At 35.3% G+C, this 17,522-nt stretch overlaps 1 protein-coding gene across 12 annotated transcripts in view; it reads left to right on the forward strand.

Annotated features, from left to right (window-relative positions):
- The window catches only part of LRBA (LPS responsive beige-like anchor protein), a 746,530-nt gene that overhangs the window by 129,944 nt on the left and 599,064 nt on the right, over positions 1-17,522 (forward strand). For all 12 annotated transcript variants that reach the window (XM_055550583.1, XM_055550584.1, XM_055550586.1 and 9 more), the window contains exons 18-22: positions 5,599-5,691; positions 8,024-8,132; positions 8,487-8,568; positions 11,664-11,787; positions 12,090-12,282. In XM_055550583.1, coding sequence (XP_055406558.1) covers positions 5,599-5,691; positions 8,024-8,132; positions 8,487-8,568; positions 11,664-11,787; positions 12,090-12,282 — 601 coding nt within the window. The remainder of the gene's footprint in view (positions 1-5,598; positions 5,692-8,023; positions 8,133-8,486; positions 8,569-11,663; positions 11,788-12,089; positions 12,283-17,522) is intronic.

Raw genomic sequence — 17,522 nt, forward strand, 5'->3', positions numbered from 1 at the left:
CTGATGCGAAGAGCCAGTTTATTGGAAAAGACCTTGATGCTGGGAAAGATTGAAGGCAAAAGGAGAAGGGGGAAGCAGAGGATAAGATGGTTGGATGACATCATCAACCCAATGGACATGAATTTCAGCAAACTGGGAGATAGTGGGTGACAGTGGAGCCTTGCGTGCTACAGTCCCTGGGGTTGCAAAGAGTCGGACATGACTTAGCAACTGAATGACAACAGCAACCAGTCTTTTATTACAAACTTTTGATTTGTTGTTTTTCTATACTTTGTGTATAAGATAGAAGAGGACTTTATGCATTATACTTAGGGAGTGCATTTTCAGAAATTCCCAGAGAAGCAGAACCAGAAGTGTTTGCGTGAGTGTGTGTGTGTGAGAGAGAGAGAGAGAGACAGACAGACATGTATGTTAAGGAATTGGCTTATGTGATTGTAGAAGCTGACAGGTCCAAAATTTGCTGGGTAGGCTGGCAGGTGGAGATCCAGATAAGAGTTGATGTTGCAGTTTGAGATTGAAGTCTGTCTGCTGGCATAATTCCCTCTTCTTCTAGGGAGGTCAGTTTTTTTTTTTTGTTTTTGTTTTTCTATTAAGGCCTTTAACTGTTCAAATGAGGTACCCACATTATGAAGGGTAATTGACTTTATTCAGTCTACTGATTTAAATGTCAGAGTAAATGCTGACCTCATAGAATTATTTGGGAAATACTCCCTAACCCTAACCTATAAACTTTGCATCTTGTGATCCGTTAACAAATGTTGATTTTTGTGTTTTGTTTTAGCAGGAAAGGTCAGTCTTCAAGTTCTGCCTGTCCTCTATAAGTGGTTGTTCTCTTGTCCCTTCATTTTTAAAACCTCTCGTCTTCTTTAAGTTTTTCTTGTACACGCACCACTCAGGGATTAAGGTGATAGCTGGGTGATAATTCACATCTGTTTAACCATCAAAAAAGCAAGAGAGTTCCAGAAAAACATCTACTTCTGCTTTATTGATTACGTCAAAGCCATTGACTGGGTAGATCAAAACAAACTGTGGAAAATTCTTTAAGAGATGGAAATACCAGACCACCTGACCTGCCTCCTGAGAAACCTGTATGTAAGTCAAGAAGCAACAGTTAGAACCAGACATGGAAGAACAGACTGGTTCCAAATTGGGAAAGGAGTACATCAAGGCTGTATATTGTCACCCTGCTAATTTAACTTAATATGCAGAGTACTTCATGTGAAATCCTGGGCTGGATGAAGCACAAGCTGAAATCAGGATTGCCAGGAGAAATATCAATAACCTCAGATATGCAGATGACACCACTCTTAAGGCAGTAAGTGAAGAAGAACTGAAGAGCCTCTTGATGAAAGTGAAAGAGGAGAGTGAAAAAGTTGGCTTAAAACTCAGCATTCAAAAAATGAAGATCATGGCATCCGGTTACATCATTTCAATGCAAATAGATGGGGAAACAATGGAAACAGTGACAGACTATTTTTGGGGGCTCCAAAATCACTGCAGATGGTGACTGCTGCCATGAAATTAAAAGAACCTTGCTTCTTGGAAGGATAGCTGTGACCAACCTAGACAACATATTAAAAAGCAGAGACATTATTTTGCTGACAAAGGTCCATCTAGTCAAAGCTATGGTTTTTCCAGTAGTCATGTATGGATGTGAGAGTTGGACCATAAAGAAGGCTGAGAGCTGAAGAATTGATGCATTTGAACTGTGGTGTTGGAGAAGACTCTTGAGAGTCCCTTGGACTGCAAGGAGGTCAAGCCAGTCAATCCTAAGGGAATTTCAGTCTTGAATATTCATTGGAAGGACTGATGCTGAAGCTGAAACTCCAGTACTTTGGCTACCCAATGTGAAGAACTGACTCATTGGAAAAGATCCTGATGCTGGGAAAGATTGAAAGCGGGAAGAGAAAGGGATGACAGAGGGTGAGATGGTTGGATGTCGTCATCGATTCAGTGGAAATGGGTTTGAGCAAGCTCCTGGAGTTGGTGATGGGTAGGGAAGCCTGGCCTGCTGCAGTCCATGGGGTTGCAGAGTCACACACGACTGAGCAACTGAACTGAATTGGACTGTGGCTCACCAGGCTCCTCTGTCCAAGGGGATTTTCCAGGCAAGAATACTGGAGTGGTTTTCCATATGCTTTTCCAGGCCTCTAGTCTGTAGGAACCCATTTTCTTAATTCCTGTAACCTGAAGGATCGTTTTTCTCACGATATTAGCTACTTGAACTTCTGAAAGAAAATTACTCTGAGATATAGACCGTGGGTCAGATTTACAAGAGAAAAGTAAAAATTCAGACTCTTTCCTATAAAATGTGTAATGCCTAAGTATTAACTTCTCCACACCAATGCACCTGCTTTTTTGCAGTCTTCGGAGTACTTGCAGATTTACTTTTCTATTTGTCTGTAGTTTATAGTTCAGGAAGAGAAGCTCTGTTGTCCTTACTCCATCTTGGTTGGTTGAATGTATATGTTCATCGTTACACTGGCATTCAGAATATTTCACTGCTGTCAAAATCTTCTGTGCTTTGCCTGTTCATCCTTCTCTCAGCACCCCCCACCCACCAAACCCACAGCCACTAATCTTTTTATTGTCTCCCTTGTTCTGCCTTTTCTAGAATGCCATATAGTTAGTATCATTTAGTATGTATTTTTTTCAATCTGAGGCTTTCAACCAAAAGGCTTTTCATAGCTTGATAGCTCATTTCTTGTAGGCCTGAATAATATTTCATTGGTTGGATGTCTACAGTTTATTTATGCATTGATCAAGGACATCTTGGGTGCTTGCAAGTTTTTGCAGTTACATGTAAAGCTGGTATAAACATGCATATGTCAGTTTTCCCTGGAAATATGTTTTCAGTTCTTTTGGATAAGTACCAAAGAGTGCAGTTGCTGGATTGTATGGTAAAAGTATATTTAGTTTTGTAAGAAACTGCCAAACTGTCTTCCAGAGTGGCTGTGCTTTCAATTTCTTCTGAGGGTGATAATTTGTGTTGCTTCTCCCCCTCACCAGCATTTGGTGGTGGTTGGCCATTCTAATAGGTGTTTTATTTTTGTTTTCATTTGCATTTCCCTATGATGTGGAGCATCTTTTTGTATTCTTATTTGCCATCCGTGTATCTCCCTTGATGAAGTATCTATTAAGTCCTTTGGCTTGTTTATTGTTGGTATATAGGAAAGCAATTGACTTTGGATATCAATTTTGTATTTTTCAACTTTGCTGTAATCGCTTCCTATTTCCATGATTTATTTTGTCAGTCAGTCCTAGATGTTCTTCGTAGGTGATCATGTCACCTGCAAACACAGATTGTGTTATGTGTTCCTTCTCAGTCTGTACGTATATTTACTTTTCTTGCTTTACCACTTTAGGAAGAAAATTCGGTATGATGTTGTAAAGGAATGGTGAGAGGGGACAGTCGTGCCTTTCGCTTGATCTAAGTAGTAAAGTTTTGAATTTTTTTCCCATTGAGTGTGATGTTAGCTGTAGGTTTTTTGTAGATAGTCTTTATCAAGTTGAGAAAGTTAACCCTCTGTCCTTAGTTTATTTAGAGTTTTTAACATGAATGGCTGTTGGATTTGTAAAATTTTTTTTTTATCTACTGATATAACTGATAACTTTCCTTATGTGTTTATGTGATGATTGCCTTAATTGATTTTCAGATGTGAAACTATCCTTGTATACCCAGGATAAATCTCACTTGGTCATCGTATATACTTCTTATACTTTTTTGGATTTGATTTGCTGATACTTTGTTGAGGATTTTTCATCTCTATTATGTGAGATATTGGTCTAATGTAAGATACTGGTCGTTTTCTTGCAGTGTTGTCTTCTGGTTTTGGTGTAGGCTGATGGTGGCTCACAGAATGAGAGTAAGTTAGGAGTATTCCTTCTGCTTCTGTGCTCTGATGGAGCTGGTGGAGAACTGGTATAATTTCTTCCCCAAATGTTCAGTAGATTTTACCAGTGAATTCCTCTTGGTTTGGTACTTTCTATTTTGGTGGTTATTCAGTATCTTTAGTAGATATAAACCTATTCATATCTTTTATTTTTTCTTAGGTATGTTTTGGCAGATTATGTCTTTCAAGGCATTGGCTTATTGCATGTAGGTTATAGAATTTCTGGGCATAGAGTTCATAATATTCTTTTATATGGGCATGACATCTGTAGTTATATCCCTCTTTTTATATGTGACATTAGTGAATTATGTCCTTTCTCTTTTTTTTCTTAGCCTCCAAGGAAGCTTATTGATTTTATTGGTCTTTTTGAAGAATCAAGTTTTATTTTTATTGATTTTCTCCATTTTTTATTGATTCCTACTCCAGTGCTTATTGTTTTTCTTCTGCTTACTTTCAATTGAATTTTCTCATCCAGATGCCCTAGAGTAAAACCTTAGGTTATTGATTTTAGATCTTTCTTCTTTTCTATTAGAATATATGTATTCAGTGCTGTAAATTTTCCTGTAAGTGCTGCTTTTGCAACATCCCACAAATTTTTATAAGTTGTGCTTTCATTTTCGTTTAGTTGAAAATGCTTTTAATTTTTTGAGATTTCTTCCTTAACCCACCTTTCATTTAGAAGTATTTTGGTGTTTTGCAGTTATCTATTATTGATTTCTAATTTAATTTCATGTGGTTTAGGAGTAGGTTTTATGTAATCTCCAGTCTTTATATTTGTTGTTTATGTGTTTTTTATGGTCTTGGATGTGGTCTACTTGGTGAATGTTCTGTGTGAGCTGAAGAAAAGTGTGTTTTTCTACCGTTGTACAAGGAAGTAGCACGTGTGTGTGTGGTCAGTTGTGTCCAGCTCCTGGCAGCCGCATGAACTGGAGTCCTCCAGGCCCCTCCACGAATGTTTCCAGGCAGGAACATTGTAGTGGGTTGCCGTTTCCCTCCAGGTCATCTGTCACAGGAATCTAACCCACGCCTCTCGCATCTCCTGAACTGGCAGTCGGGTTCTTGACCACCAGGTCACCTGGGTAGCCTGGAAGTAGTACATAGATATCAGTGACATCCAGTTGTTTGATGGTATTTTTGAGATTAACTATGTGCTTACTGATTTTCTGCCTGGTGGGTCTGTCTTTTTCTGAGAAAGGGATTTTGAAATCTCCCACTATGATAATGGATTAATTGTTTCTCCTTGCACTTCTGTAAGTTTCTGCCTTGTATAGTTTTAGGCTCTGTAGCTAGGTACATGCACGTTAAGGACTGTTAGGTCATATTGGAGAATTGACCTGTTTATAATGATATAACGTCCTTCTTTATCCCTGATAACTTTCCATACTTTGAAATCTGTCTGAAATTAATGTAGTTACTCTTATTTTTGATTAGTTATTAAGATGGTATATTTTTGTCCATTCAATTACTTATCTGTATATATTTGTATATTTAAAGTGGGTTTCTTGAAGAGAACATATAGTTGATAAGCAAATTTTTAAATGTTAGAAATGTATATTAAATTCGCTCATATCTTACTTGAAGATAGGTTTATAATTGTGTGACTAAGGTTTATAATTGTGTGACTATATGAAAAAATATGCATATATAAAATATTTACTTTTGAAAGATACTCATAGTAATTTGTTTTAAATTTTAATTTATTCAGTGTTATCTATAAACTTCTGGCATCAACAAGTGAAGGAATCAGAGTACAGGCTCTCAAGGCAATGGGCTATTTTTTAAAACACCTGGCCCCAAAGTGAGTATGCATGAAATCTACAATGGACTGTTGCATATTACATATCAGTTTTATAAATCTTTGGGATAGTATTTACGTGTGGTTCCTCTAGTCTGTTTTTTATTTATTTTTATTCATAAAATTCTATATAAGTTTAGTCCTCTTTCTACATATTAAAAATAAAGTAGGGAACAGGAGTATATTGTTTCTGTTTTTATTTTAATTTTTCTGCATTTTGTTCACTATGAGAATATATTTGTGTAAGTTGAATTCTAAGTAAATCTAGGTGAGGACTTCTTTTCAGGTGGCTTGATCACTGTTTGCTTTATCTGTAGTATATAGCTAACAGAATTAACTTGGGTATTTGTCACATACTGTATTCTGTTATATATATATATAACTAAAAACTGAAACCTGCGTGCTTCTTTTCTTAACTGAATGCAGACGTTCTTGTCCTACCTATTGTTCCTTATACCAGAATTGGTTTATTATAAAAATTAACAGTTTTGGTGGTAGAAAAGTATTGCTAACTTTGTAGTCTGTGTTGAATCCAGCTGACTGACTGTACATAAGGTTACATTGGAACACAACCACAATCATTTATTTGCTTATTATCTATGGTTGTTTATACAGCAGCAGTGTTGAGTTATTGCTGCAGAGAGCATGGTACACAAAACTGTAAATATATACTATCCAGCCATTTGGAGAAAACATTTGACAAACCCAGGGGTAGAATTAAGTTTGTAATCCTTCAGTTTCTTAGTTTCTGCTTGAAAGTTTAATTTTAGTATGTTTACCTTCACAGTGTTCATTTAAAAATTCTCTTGCATGTCTTCTACCTTTTCTTTCACATTGTTTTTCTACTTATTTGGCTTTAGATGATTATTCATGGTAGCTGCTAGTTAGTAAAAAAATTGCTGTGAAGATTTGGCTTTAGATTATTATTCATGGTTCAGTTCAGTTCAATTCAGTTGCTCAGTCATGTCCGACTCTTTGCAACCCCATGGACTGAAGCACGCCAGGCCTCCGAGTCCATCGCCAACTCCCGGAGTTTACTCAGACTCATGTCCGTTGAGTCAAGCTGTCATTTAACCATCTCATCGTCTGTTGTCCCCTTCTCCTCCTGCCTTCAACCTTTCCCAGCATCAGGATCTTTTCTAATGACTCAGTTCTTCTCATCAGGTGGCCAAAATATTGGAGTTTCAGCTTCAGCATCAGTCCTTCCAATGAATATTCAGGACTGATTTCCTTTAGGATGGACTGGTTGGATCTCCTTGCAGTCCAAGGGACTCTCAAGAGTCTTCTCCAACACCACAGTTCAAAAGCATCAATTCTTTGGTCTCATAGTCCAACTCTCAGATCTATACATGACTACTGGAAAAACCATAGCTTTGACTAGACAGACCTTTATTGGCAATGTAATGTTCAGCGTTCAAAAAACGAAGGGCATGGCATCCAGTCCCATCACTTCATGGCAAGTAGATGGGGATACAGTGGAAACAGTGAGAAACTTTATTTTCTTTGGCTCCAAAATCACTGCAGATGGTGACTGCAGCCATGAAATTAAAAGACACTTGCTCCTTGGAAGAAAAGCTCTGACCAAGCTAGACAGCATATTAAAAAGCCGACAAAGGTTTGACTAGTCAGAGCTATGATATTTCCAGTAGTCATGTATAGATACGAGAGTTGGACCATAAAGAAAAATGGGTGCCAAAGAATTGATGCTTTTGTACTGTGGTGTTGGAGAAGACTCTTGAGAGTCCCTTGGACTGCAAGGAGATCCAACCAGTCCATCCTAAAGGAAATCAGTCCTGAGTGTTCATTGGAAGAACTGATGCTGAAGCTGAAACTCCAATACTTTGGCCACCTGATGCGAAGAACTGACTCATTGGAAAAGACCCTGATGTTGGGAAAGATTGAGGGCAGGAGGAGAAGGGGACAACAGGGGATGAGATGGTTGGATGGTATCACTGACTCGATAGACACGACTTTGAGCAAGCTCTGGGAGTTGGTGATGGACAGGTAAGCCTGGCATGCTGCAATCCATGGGGTTGCAAAGAGTCAGACATGAATAAGGGGCTGAATCAAACTGTGAAGATTTTGGTGACGATTTTTGCTGTGCTGTAGCATAACCAGTCCTATTTTTTTAAACTTTAGTTGTTCCCATATTGTAGTTTGTATTTCTGTACTTAAAGATTTTGTGGCCTTGTAAGTTCTAGGTTGAAGGAAATTGGGGGCATTATTGAGCTGGAATTTGTTACTTTTGTGAAAAACATTTTTGTGTCTCCTTCATCAACTAAATAGTAAATAGTAAAACTTTGCATTTGATTTTTTTTTTTCTTTGTAATTGCAGAAGAAAAGCTGAAGTCATGCTTGGACATGGGTTGTTTTCATTGTTAGCTGAAAGACTCATGCTTCAGACAAATTTAATCACAATGACCACGTATAATGTCTTATTTGAGGTAGGAATGCAGTGAGCATTTAATCTTAACTAATTTTTAGCTAAAAATACCTATATAATTGAGTTGACTAATGTGTAGATGAAATAAAAGCATTTAGGTTTGATGTATGATTTTGAAACTAGTTATTTAAAGACACATTGCTATATCTTAATAAATCTGTTAGTCTGTGAGTTATTAAACAGTGTGGACATCTCTGCTTAAGTATTTTCTCCATTGTATTGACTATTTGATGTCTCATTTTATAATTACTTTAAAATAGGGTTATAATGTTGATTAGTGTTGTACTTAAAGTTCATTAATAGTAATAGTGATATAGTGATTATGCTAATCCAATCTGGTGTTTCATTTCTGTAGATTCTCATAGAACAGATTTGCACTCAAGTGATACATAAACAACATCCAGATCCTGATTCCTCAGTAAAGATACAGAATCCTCGTATGTATTTAATATACTTTGTTTTTTGTTTTTCAAGCTTTATTGTTAAATAGCTGACATACAACATTGTGTAATTTCAAGGAGTACAGTGTAATGAGTTGATACACGTTGTGAGATGATTACCACAGTAGTGTTAGTAAGCACATCCATGGCTCTACATGGTTTTAATTTTTTGTGTTACACGTGGTGAATAGCCTTAGCAACTTTCAAACGCATAATGCAGTATTGTTATCTGCTGTCTCCAGGTTAAAGATTACATCCACGGAACTTATTCACCTTGTAACTGGAAGCTTCTAGTTTTTGAGCACCTTCACCCATTTCTCCCATTCCCTTCCTTTTAACTTGTTTTTTATAAGTACATTTTGTTACCAAATGGAAAGGCACTGAAGAACCTAAAGTTGATATTGTTGGAAACACATTGTTTAGATAACATTTCATTATAGACATTAATATAATAGTAGTTTTGTTTGTGTTGGATGTTGACTATAATTTCAAATTGACCTTAGGTCATGGGGAAATGTTTATATACAGATTTTCAAGAATTATATGCATAAGATCTATGTTCAGATTTTTGGTAAAGTTTTGACTGTACTATTTGTAACTTAGCCTGATAACAGGCTAAGTTACATGGACCATGAAGGTGGCTTTCTTTTTAAATTCCTGTCAAGTTAAGAATACGAAGTGTGGAATTGAAAAATATCTGTCTTCTTAATTGTTTAAGAACTTAGTCTTAGTTAATAATCTTTTCTTTTGATATTTAGAATTCTTAAGGACTTATAAAATGTGTACATTTCTCATCTTGCTTTTTAAGATTAGTGATATTAAAACAACTGGTTTGTGGAATTTATAAATTAAATTACTTTTTGTGTGGTGAGTTGTGTTCATGTTTTTGATACTGTTTCAGTACTGATTTTAAAAACACGTCGTGTGTGTGTTTAATTTTTCTTAGCCTCCAAGTAATTGTGATATCATTATTTTATAGAGTAAAAAAGGAAAAAATACCTCGATTATATTGTTGTTGTTCATTTGCTCAGTCATGTCCAACTCTTTGCAACCCATGGACTGCACATGCCACCTTTCCTGTCCTTCACTATCTGCTGGAGCTTGCTCAGACTCATGTCCATCCAGTCGGTGATGCCATCCAACCATCTCATCCTCTGTCATCCCCTTCTCCTCCTGGCTTCAGTCTTCCCCAGCATCACGATCTTTTCTAATGAGCCGACCCTTCACATCAGGTGGCCAAAGTGTTGGAGTTTCAGCTTCAGTATCAGTCCTGCCAGTCAATTTTCAGGCTTGATTTCTTTTAGGTTGTATTAATCTGATCTGCTTGCTGTCCAGGGGATTCTCAAGAGTGTTTTACAGCACCGAAGTTTGAAAGCATCTGATCTTCAGCACTCGCCTTCTTTATGGTCTAGCTCTCATATCTATACATGACTACTGGAAAAACCATAGCTTTGACTATAAGGACGTTTGTTGGCAAAGTGGTGTCTTTGTTTTTTTAAAATGCTGTCTAGGTTGGTCATAGCTTTTCTTCCAAGGAGCAAGCGTCTTTTAATCTCATGGCTGCAGTCACCATCCACAGTGATTTTGGAGCCCAAAAAATAAAGTCTGTCACTGTTTCTTTTTTTTCCTTATCTATTTGCTTTGAAGTGATGGAATTGGATGCCATAATCTTTGTTTTTGAATGCTTAGTTTTATTTTATTTTATTTTTAAACTTTACAGTATCGTATTGGTTTTGCCGTATATCAACATGTTTAGTTTTAAGCCAGCTTTTTCACTCTCCTCTTTCACTTTCATCAAGAGACTCTTTAGTTCCTCTTCTGCCATAGTGGTGGTATCATCTGTATATCTAAGATTATTGATATTTCTTTTGGCAATCTTGATTCTAGCTTGTGCTTCATCCAGCCTTGATAATATATATAATACAAAATATATTTTATGTAGTTATGGGAAAGATGACTTATTGAAGTAAGAACTTTTAAATATATTGTCTGTGTAATATATTAGCAGAAAAGATAATCTGTACACTGTGGTATTTAAAAAATGGTATGTCTGCTTTTCAGTCTTAACAGCTAAGTGATTTTGGGGTGCATTAATTTATCCAAATGGGTAAATAATAGTATCTCTACAATCCGGATGATAATAGTATCTAGTTATCATTTTGTGAGGATTATATGTATTAATATCTGTATTTTCTAAAAAAGTATCTCACAGTAGTATATCCTCAAAGTTAGTGGATATTATTGTCATGGTAATCATTGTTCAGGTAGACTTTGTCATTAGAAGAATTCAGAAATTGTCATTAAGTTTATGATAAAGTATCTTTTATTTGATATTTTGAACTTTTTGCTTTAGAAACACCAAAAATCTTGGCCAATTGCAAGTTTAGAATTCCTCAATTTTTATTTGTGTAAAACTTGGGGATATTATTATTTGATCATTCTACTTTGATTTTTATATATTTTAAGCATTTCATTTCTTAAAATTTATAGTACAAATTTAGTCAATATTTAAGAGTATTACAGGAGCAGTTTTATTTATTGAGGGTTTTTAGTAGGTTTTAATTTAGTTTTCATATTTTTGTGTCTAATTTTACTTTTAGAATTATGGAAGAAAATCCTGATAGCTTCTAAAATTCACAATGATAAAGGATAAAGTATGTGCCTATTATACATATTGTTGAAGAAGCTGAGAACTCTTTTTTTCTGAGATTTTGATTTTATATATATGTTTTGAGTATTTAAAAAAAATTTAAATATGTATATTTTAAGATCAACTTTATTATCTGGCAGAGATTATGGAGAGGTGTCAGCAGTCATTTAATTCATTTATAATTTAATTTGATTTACTACAAAGTTTTAAAATTTAAGTATTCTGTCTAATGATGAAAATAAAAAATTCCTTTCTTGTTTATATATGATTTCTAGTGAATGTTTTGCAGTCTTGTCCGCAGATAATTTTTTTTATAATACAGAAGAGGATATTTTAGGCAGACATTTATGTCAGGGAAATAAAATTGAAATATACTGATGATCTTGCATCATGAATTTTTTGTAATGTTGTGGTTTTTACTAATTTATGAATTGTCTTACAGAGATACTAAAAGTAATTGCAACGCTACTTCGAAATTCTGTGCAGTGCCCAGAGAGCATGGAAGTTCGCAGAGCATTTCTTTCTGACATGATTAAACTTTTTAATAACAGTAGAGAGAATAGAAGGTAAGCAGGATCAGTTACCTTTTATTTGCAGTGTTCAAGTCTAGCTTTGAATAAGCCTATATTTTCTAGGACAAATTGCTTTAAATACTATGAAATGAACTTTCTGTATGCTTTTTCATGAAAGTAGTACAAGTAATATACCATACAGTTATTTGAACTTTCAATACCTCATTGTTTTTGATTGTTTTGTATACATAATAAAGCTGGTTGTTTTGTTCATTTTGTTTTAAAGTTTTACGTTTTTGGAATTCTTTCAGCTGATTTACTTTTTAAATAATTCAGTGTCCTCTTAATATTTTCAGGAGTTTGCTACAGTGTTCTGTGTGGCAAGAGTGGATGCTTTCTCTCTGCTATTTTAATCCTAAGAATTCAGATGAACAAAAGATAACAGAAATGGTATATGCCATATTCCGAATCCTACTTTACCATGCAATCAAATATGAGTGGGGTGGCTGGCGTGTGTGGGTAGACACTTTGTCAATCACACATTCAAAGGTAAGTTTTTTTAAATGACAGTATATTTTAGAATTTTAAATGTTTGTAATTTTGATTCTCTAACAAAATTTTATATACTTAAAATGAAGTCAAAAAGGCAGATTACACTTTGGAAGTGTAGTGAACAACTGAAACAAGGAATAACTAATAAGAAAGAGACTATTTCTAAGTTCCTCAGAATCAGAATAGGTTTTTGTTTTTTTTTTTAATGTCATTGTTATGTGTGCTTAGTAAGGTGAAACCTTGTAACACAGCATAGGAATTTGTATTTTCTTTTTTTCTTTCTTTTTTAAATTTTTATTATAATTTTTTTTTACTTTATCATATTGTATTGGTCTAGCCATACATCAACATGAATCCGCCACGGGTGTACACGTGTTCCCAATCCTGAACCCCACTCCCACCTCCCTCCCCATACCATTTTCAAGTAGCCATTTTCAAGATACAGTTTTCCGAATTTTACAGGACTTTAAACCTTTTTGAACACAAGGTGGCGCACAATATTCAAAGATGAGAATTACTTTAGTAATATAAGGTGGTTGAGTAAACAAAAAGCTCTGGCTAATTTTGCTTTTGCTCGTATGTTATATTCTGTTAAAAAATTTGTTTGGAAATCTACTAGTCTGTCTTAAAATAAAAACACCTTAATCCAGTGTTACTCATTTATATATAGCTTTTGTTTAAAAATATCAATGAAATGTCCTAGATATATAAAAAGTTAGAAGGAGTAAGGTACCTACCATGTTTATGAAAGTGGGTTCTCCATCCCAGTTGCTTTGTCTACCATTTTCAGCCCCTCTTCTCTCCCCCTCACCTGAATTTGGGGCTTTCATTATTTCTGTGTCTTATGTGTATTTTTAATTACACACACGCATACCACACTGGATAATTTTATTTTTCAAATATGTACTTAATATAGATAATGGTGTTGTATGAAATGCATTTTTTGATAACTTGCTGTTTTTACTTATCACTCTTTGAGACCAATTCATAATGACCAGGGTCGTCGTGTCCTTTTTCTCAGTTGTGTGTATTCCACGGTATAACTGCATCTGTTTATCATTTTGATGAGAACTTTTGATATATTTTGTATACATGAGAAAGTTTCTTTCTAGAATTGGAATTGCTAATTTGTAAGATGCAGATGTGGAACATTACAAGATTTACAATTCTTTTCCAAAGTAGTATATCAGTTTATATTCTTGCCAGTGATGTATAAATACTCATGTCTTCATATCACCTTATCACTTGTTATGGCTGGAGTTTAAAAAATTCCAAATATGATGAATTTTAAATGCTGTGTTTCCCTAATTTTAATTTGCACTTTTTTTGTTTTGTGGAAGTTCTTCATATATTCTTGGTCTTAATCCTTTGCTACCTATATTATTTATGAATGTCTTCTGTCAATTTGTTGCTTTTCTTGTTATGTTTGGAGTTTTATGTTTGTGTCTTCTGAGGAAATTTTAAATTTCAAATAATATTCAGTTAAATATTCAAATGAAAATTCAGTTAAATTTATTAGCTTTTATTATGCTTTATATATCTTATTTAGGAACTGTACATATATCCAGAAGTAATATAATTAGCAAATATTAATATTATAAATTGACTAAAAGGATAAAGAAAAGAAGTGATAAATTTAGTATATCTCTATTTTTAATTAAAAAATTTTTTTTGGTGTGTAGTAACTTTAATAATTATTTATTTATATTTGGCTGCATCAGGTCTTAGTTGCCGCATGCAGGATCTCCTTCTGTCATGTAGGATCTTCCCGTGTGGTGCATGGGCTCTGTAGTTGCGGTGCGTGGGCTTAGTTGCTCTGCGGCTTGTGGGATCTTAGTTCCCTAATCAGGGATTGAACCTGCATCCCCTGTACTGCAAGGCGGATTCTTTACCATTGGACCACCAGGGAAGTCCCTGGTATATCTTTAAATGTTTTATTTTATTGACTATCATAGTTACTGCTCTGGAATATTTTGCCCATCTATTGGAATATGGGCTTCTCTCATACCTCAGTTGGTAAAGAATCTGCCTGCAATGCTGGAGACCTGGGTTCAATTCCTGGGTTGGGAAGGTCCCCTGGAGAAGGAAATGGCAACCCACTCCAGTATTCTTGCCTGGAGAATCCCATGGACAGAGGAGCCTGGCAGGTTACAGTCCATGGTGTCTCAAAGAGTTGGGCACGACTTAGCGTCCAAACCACACTGGAATATGTTGTCATTTCTTAAATATATGTTCTTGAGTGTTTGGATAACTTCAGCTATTTGAAGTTCTTAGAAGTTATTATTAATTGTTTCCTCCCTCTTAAATGAGAGAAAGATGTGTTGCTATAGTAAGGATTTACAAAAGTATCTTAGATTACGCCACAATCTTGTGAATAATCCAGTGCTAAATGAGGCAAAGATGTGATTTTCAAAAATGGCTTTGTTTTAGTCTCTGCATTTTTAAGCTAATCAGTTTAGTCAAAAGCAGTCTTCAAAGAATTGTGGCCTAAGGGCCAAATCTGGCCTGACCTGTTTCTGTCAATAAATTTTTATTGAAACACAGCCATTTGCATTTATTTATGTATTTTGTATGACTGCTTCCATGCTCCAAGTATGGAGTATTTGTGACAGAGACTTTTTTTGCCCCCATGCCTAAAATATTCGCTATTTGGCACTTTACAGAAACGCTTTGCCACCTCTTCTGAGTTATTTCAGTTTGTGCTGGTACCCCGCTATTCTGATGTCTGTTGTAGAGAGCTGTCGCAGTCTGGTCTGATTTTCTCCTAGCAGTGTTTTGCCCTTTACTACTTCATGAGAAAAATAGGGAAAAAAGTTTAGATCTCACCTAATTTGGATTGGATTTCAAATATATCTGGGAGAATTCTCGTTTAGGAAAGTGCGCTGTGAATTAGATTTTAATAATTTTATGCCTATTCCCTGTTAATTCAGCACTTTTGTATACACTTTAGTTTGTCATGGCCTTAGGAAGAATGGCTAAAGGAATGTAATCTTTAGAGCAGTAATTCTTGAAGTACTATCTGAAGACCTTGGGAGCCCAGGAGACCATTTCAGGGAGTGGAGGGGTCCACCTTTTCTAGCTACATATCTAGTTAGAAGGTGGATTTTTCTTCATGTACTGCAATCAAAACAATATAATGCAACAGACTGAATACAAAAGCAGATATTAGAGTGTAGGTATCTTTTATTATGCCAGAATGAAAGAGGTTTGCAAAAATAATAGCAAATGAAATTTGTGAAATAATAGCACTCTTCTCATTTTTATTATTGCTTTGAAAAATGCTATCTATATTAATATTTTCAAAAGAAATCAATATTTGTAAAATTTCTTAGCTTTAATTTCTAATGTGGTAATTAGTAATAGGGGCTTCCCTCATGGCTTAGCTGGTAAAGAATCTGCCTGCAATGTGGGAGATCTGGGTTTGATCCCTGGTTTGGAAAGTTCCCCTGGAGAAGGGAAAGGCTACCCACTCCAGCTTTGTGGCCTGGAGAATTCCATGGACTGGAGAATTCCTGGAGAATTTAGTCCGTTGGGGTCACAGAGAGTTGGACAGAACTGAAGACATGCCCCATATAAATAAATACTTTGGATCCTGAGACCAAAATGCTTGAGAAGTGCCAAATCATTGACTGTTTAGGGCCAGTAGCCTAGTCTCTTAATTATTTTCTATCCACAAAACAAAAGGGGTGGAATAGAAGATATCTGCGACACCTTAGCTTTTGAGTGTTTATAGTTAAATATTTATGTCCAGTCACCGGTCTATTTGTGTGAGTAATGAAGATAACATGGACTTTGCAGATAGGCTGGTCCTGGGTTTGAATTCTGATTTATAGTAATTTATAGTTTGTAAACTCAGGAAAGTTTCTAAAATTTCTTAACCACCAGTGTTAATCTAGAAATGGTAAAAGTGGTAATTAATGTGTTTATCTGACTTTAGGAGTTAATGAGTGAAATCACAGCAAATGAAATTAAATGACTGTTTGCCTTTGTTATAGGTCTGTCATTCCTCCTGTTAATCCTTTTGTGCTGACTCTTAATGCTAGCTTATTAGTTATGCCCTTATCACTTCATATTTGATATAAATACACATTTTTAAAAATTTTCTTTTCAAATGAGTTAATTACATCCAAAATAATTTGTGTGGCATATATGCTATGAAGTGTTATAAAGGAAGAATTGTGACTACCTGACTTAAAAACATGTTGCATGGTTCAACCTTTCCAACCCCCACCTGTCCTCATTTCCTTTTTGAAAAGTTAAAAAAAAAATGTATTCCTAAATAACATAACCTCTTATATTGCCTATTTTTATATTTTATGAAAGTGACATTGCCTATTTTTATATTTTATGAAAGTGACATTGTACTGTGTGAACTCTTCTGTTACTTATTTTTCTCATCAAACCTTTTGTTTCTAAGAATCTTTTTTATTCTTAATAAATACATAAATTTAAAAAAAGAATTAATCAGAGTCATTAGCGTGGGAGAGAAGTGATTGAAGCCAGGGATGGGCAATCGTTGGGCCAAATCTTGCTCATTGGGTGCTTTTGTAAATAAAGTTTGATTGGAACATACAGAAAAACCTTTTTTATTCTTACATATAGCTTTCTTTCATTCATTTTCACTGCTGTGAATAAGTCAGGTGCTCAAAGGCAAAGGCTTTAATAGAGGTGTCATTTTCAAGCTTCATGTAACTGTTGTTCACAGTAAGAAGTCTATTGGGATGAGTTATATGTGTTTACATACATGTGCGCACATGTTCATCTATTCCCCCACGCCTGAAACAGAGCTGGATGCTATGAGACAGTGTTTACTCTTACTAAATGTTGGTATGGAGTGATAAACTCTTATATTTAAAGTTTTTGATGATGGGAATTCCTTAGTTGTCCTGGAGTTAGGACTCGGTGCTTTCATTGCTGGTCGTGAAATCCCTGTTCAATCCCTGGTCCGAGAACTAAGATCCTGACGCTGTGCAGTGGAACCCCTCCTCCACCCTGCCTCCCCACCCGCCGGGCAAAAATGCTGATGACGCCTCAGTAAATTGATTCCATGATCCACCAAAAGCTCTGCTCTAGGACTTATTAGTAGGAATAGAGTTGCTTTATCTTCTAACTTTTGATGCTGTCATAAGTAATTTCTATCCTCTAACTTTTGATGCTGTTAGATTTCTTATTTTTGCAGGGTTTTGTCTTTTCCCTGCTTTGAAATTTTTCTCTTTCTTAATGACTTGTAGTAATTT

This window comes from Bubalus kerabau, chromosome 16 (genome assembly GCF_029407905.1).
Source record: "Bubalus kerabau isolate K-KA32 ecotype Philippines breed swamp buffalo chromosome 16, PCC_UOA_SB_1v2, whole genome shotgun sequence".
NCBI classification, from domain to species: Eukaryota; Metazoa; Chordata; class Mammalia; order Artiodactyla; family Bovidae; genus Bubalus; species Bubalus kerabau.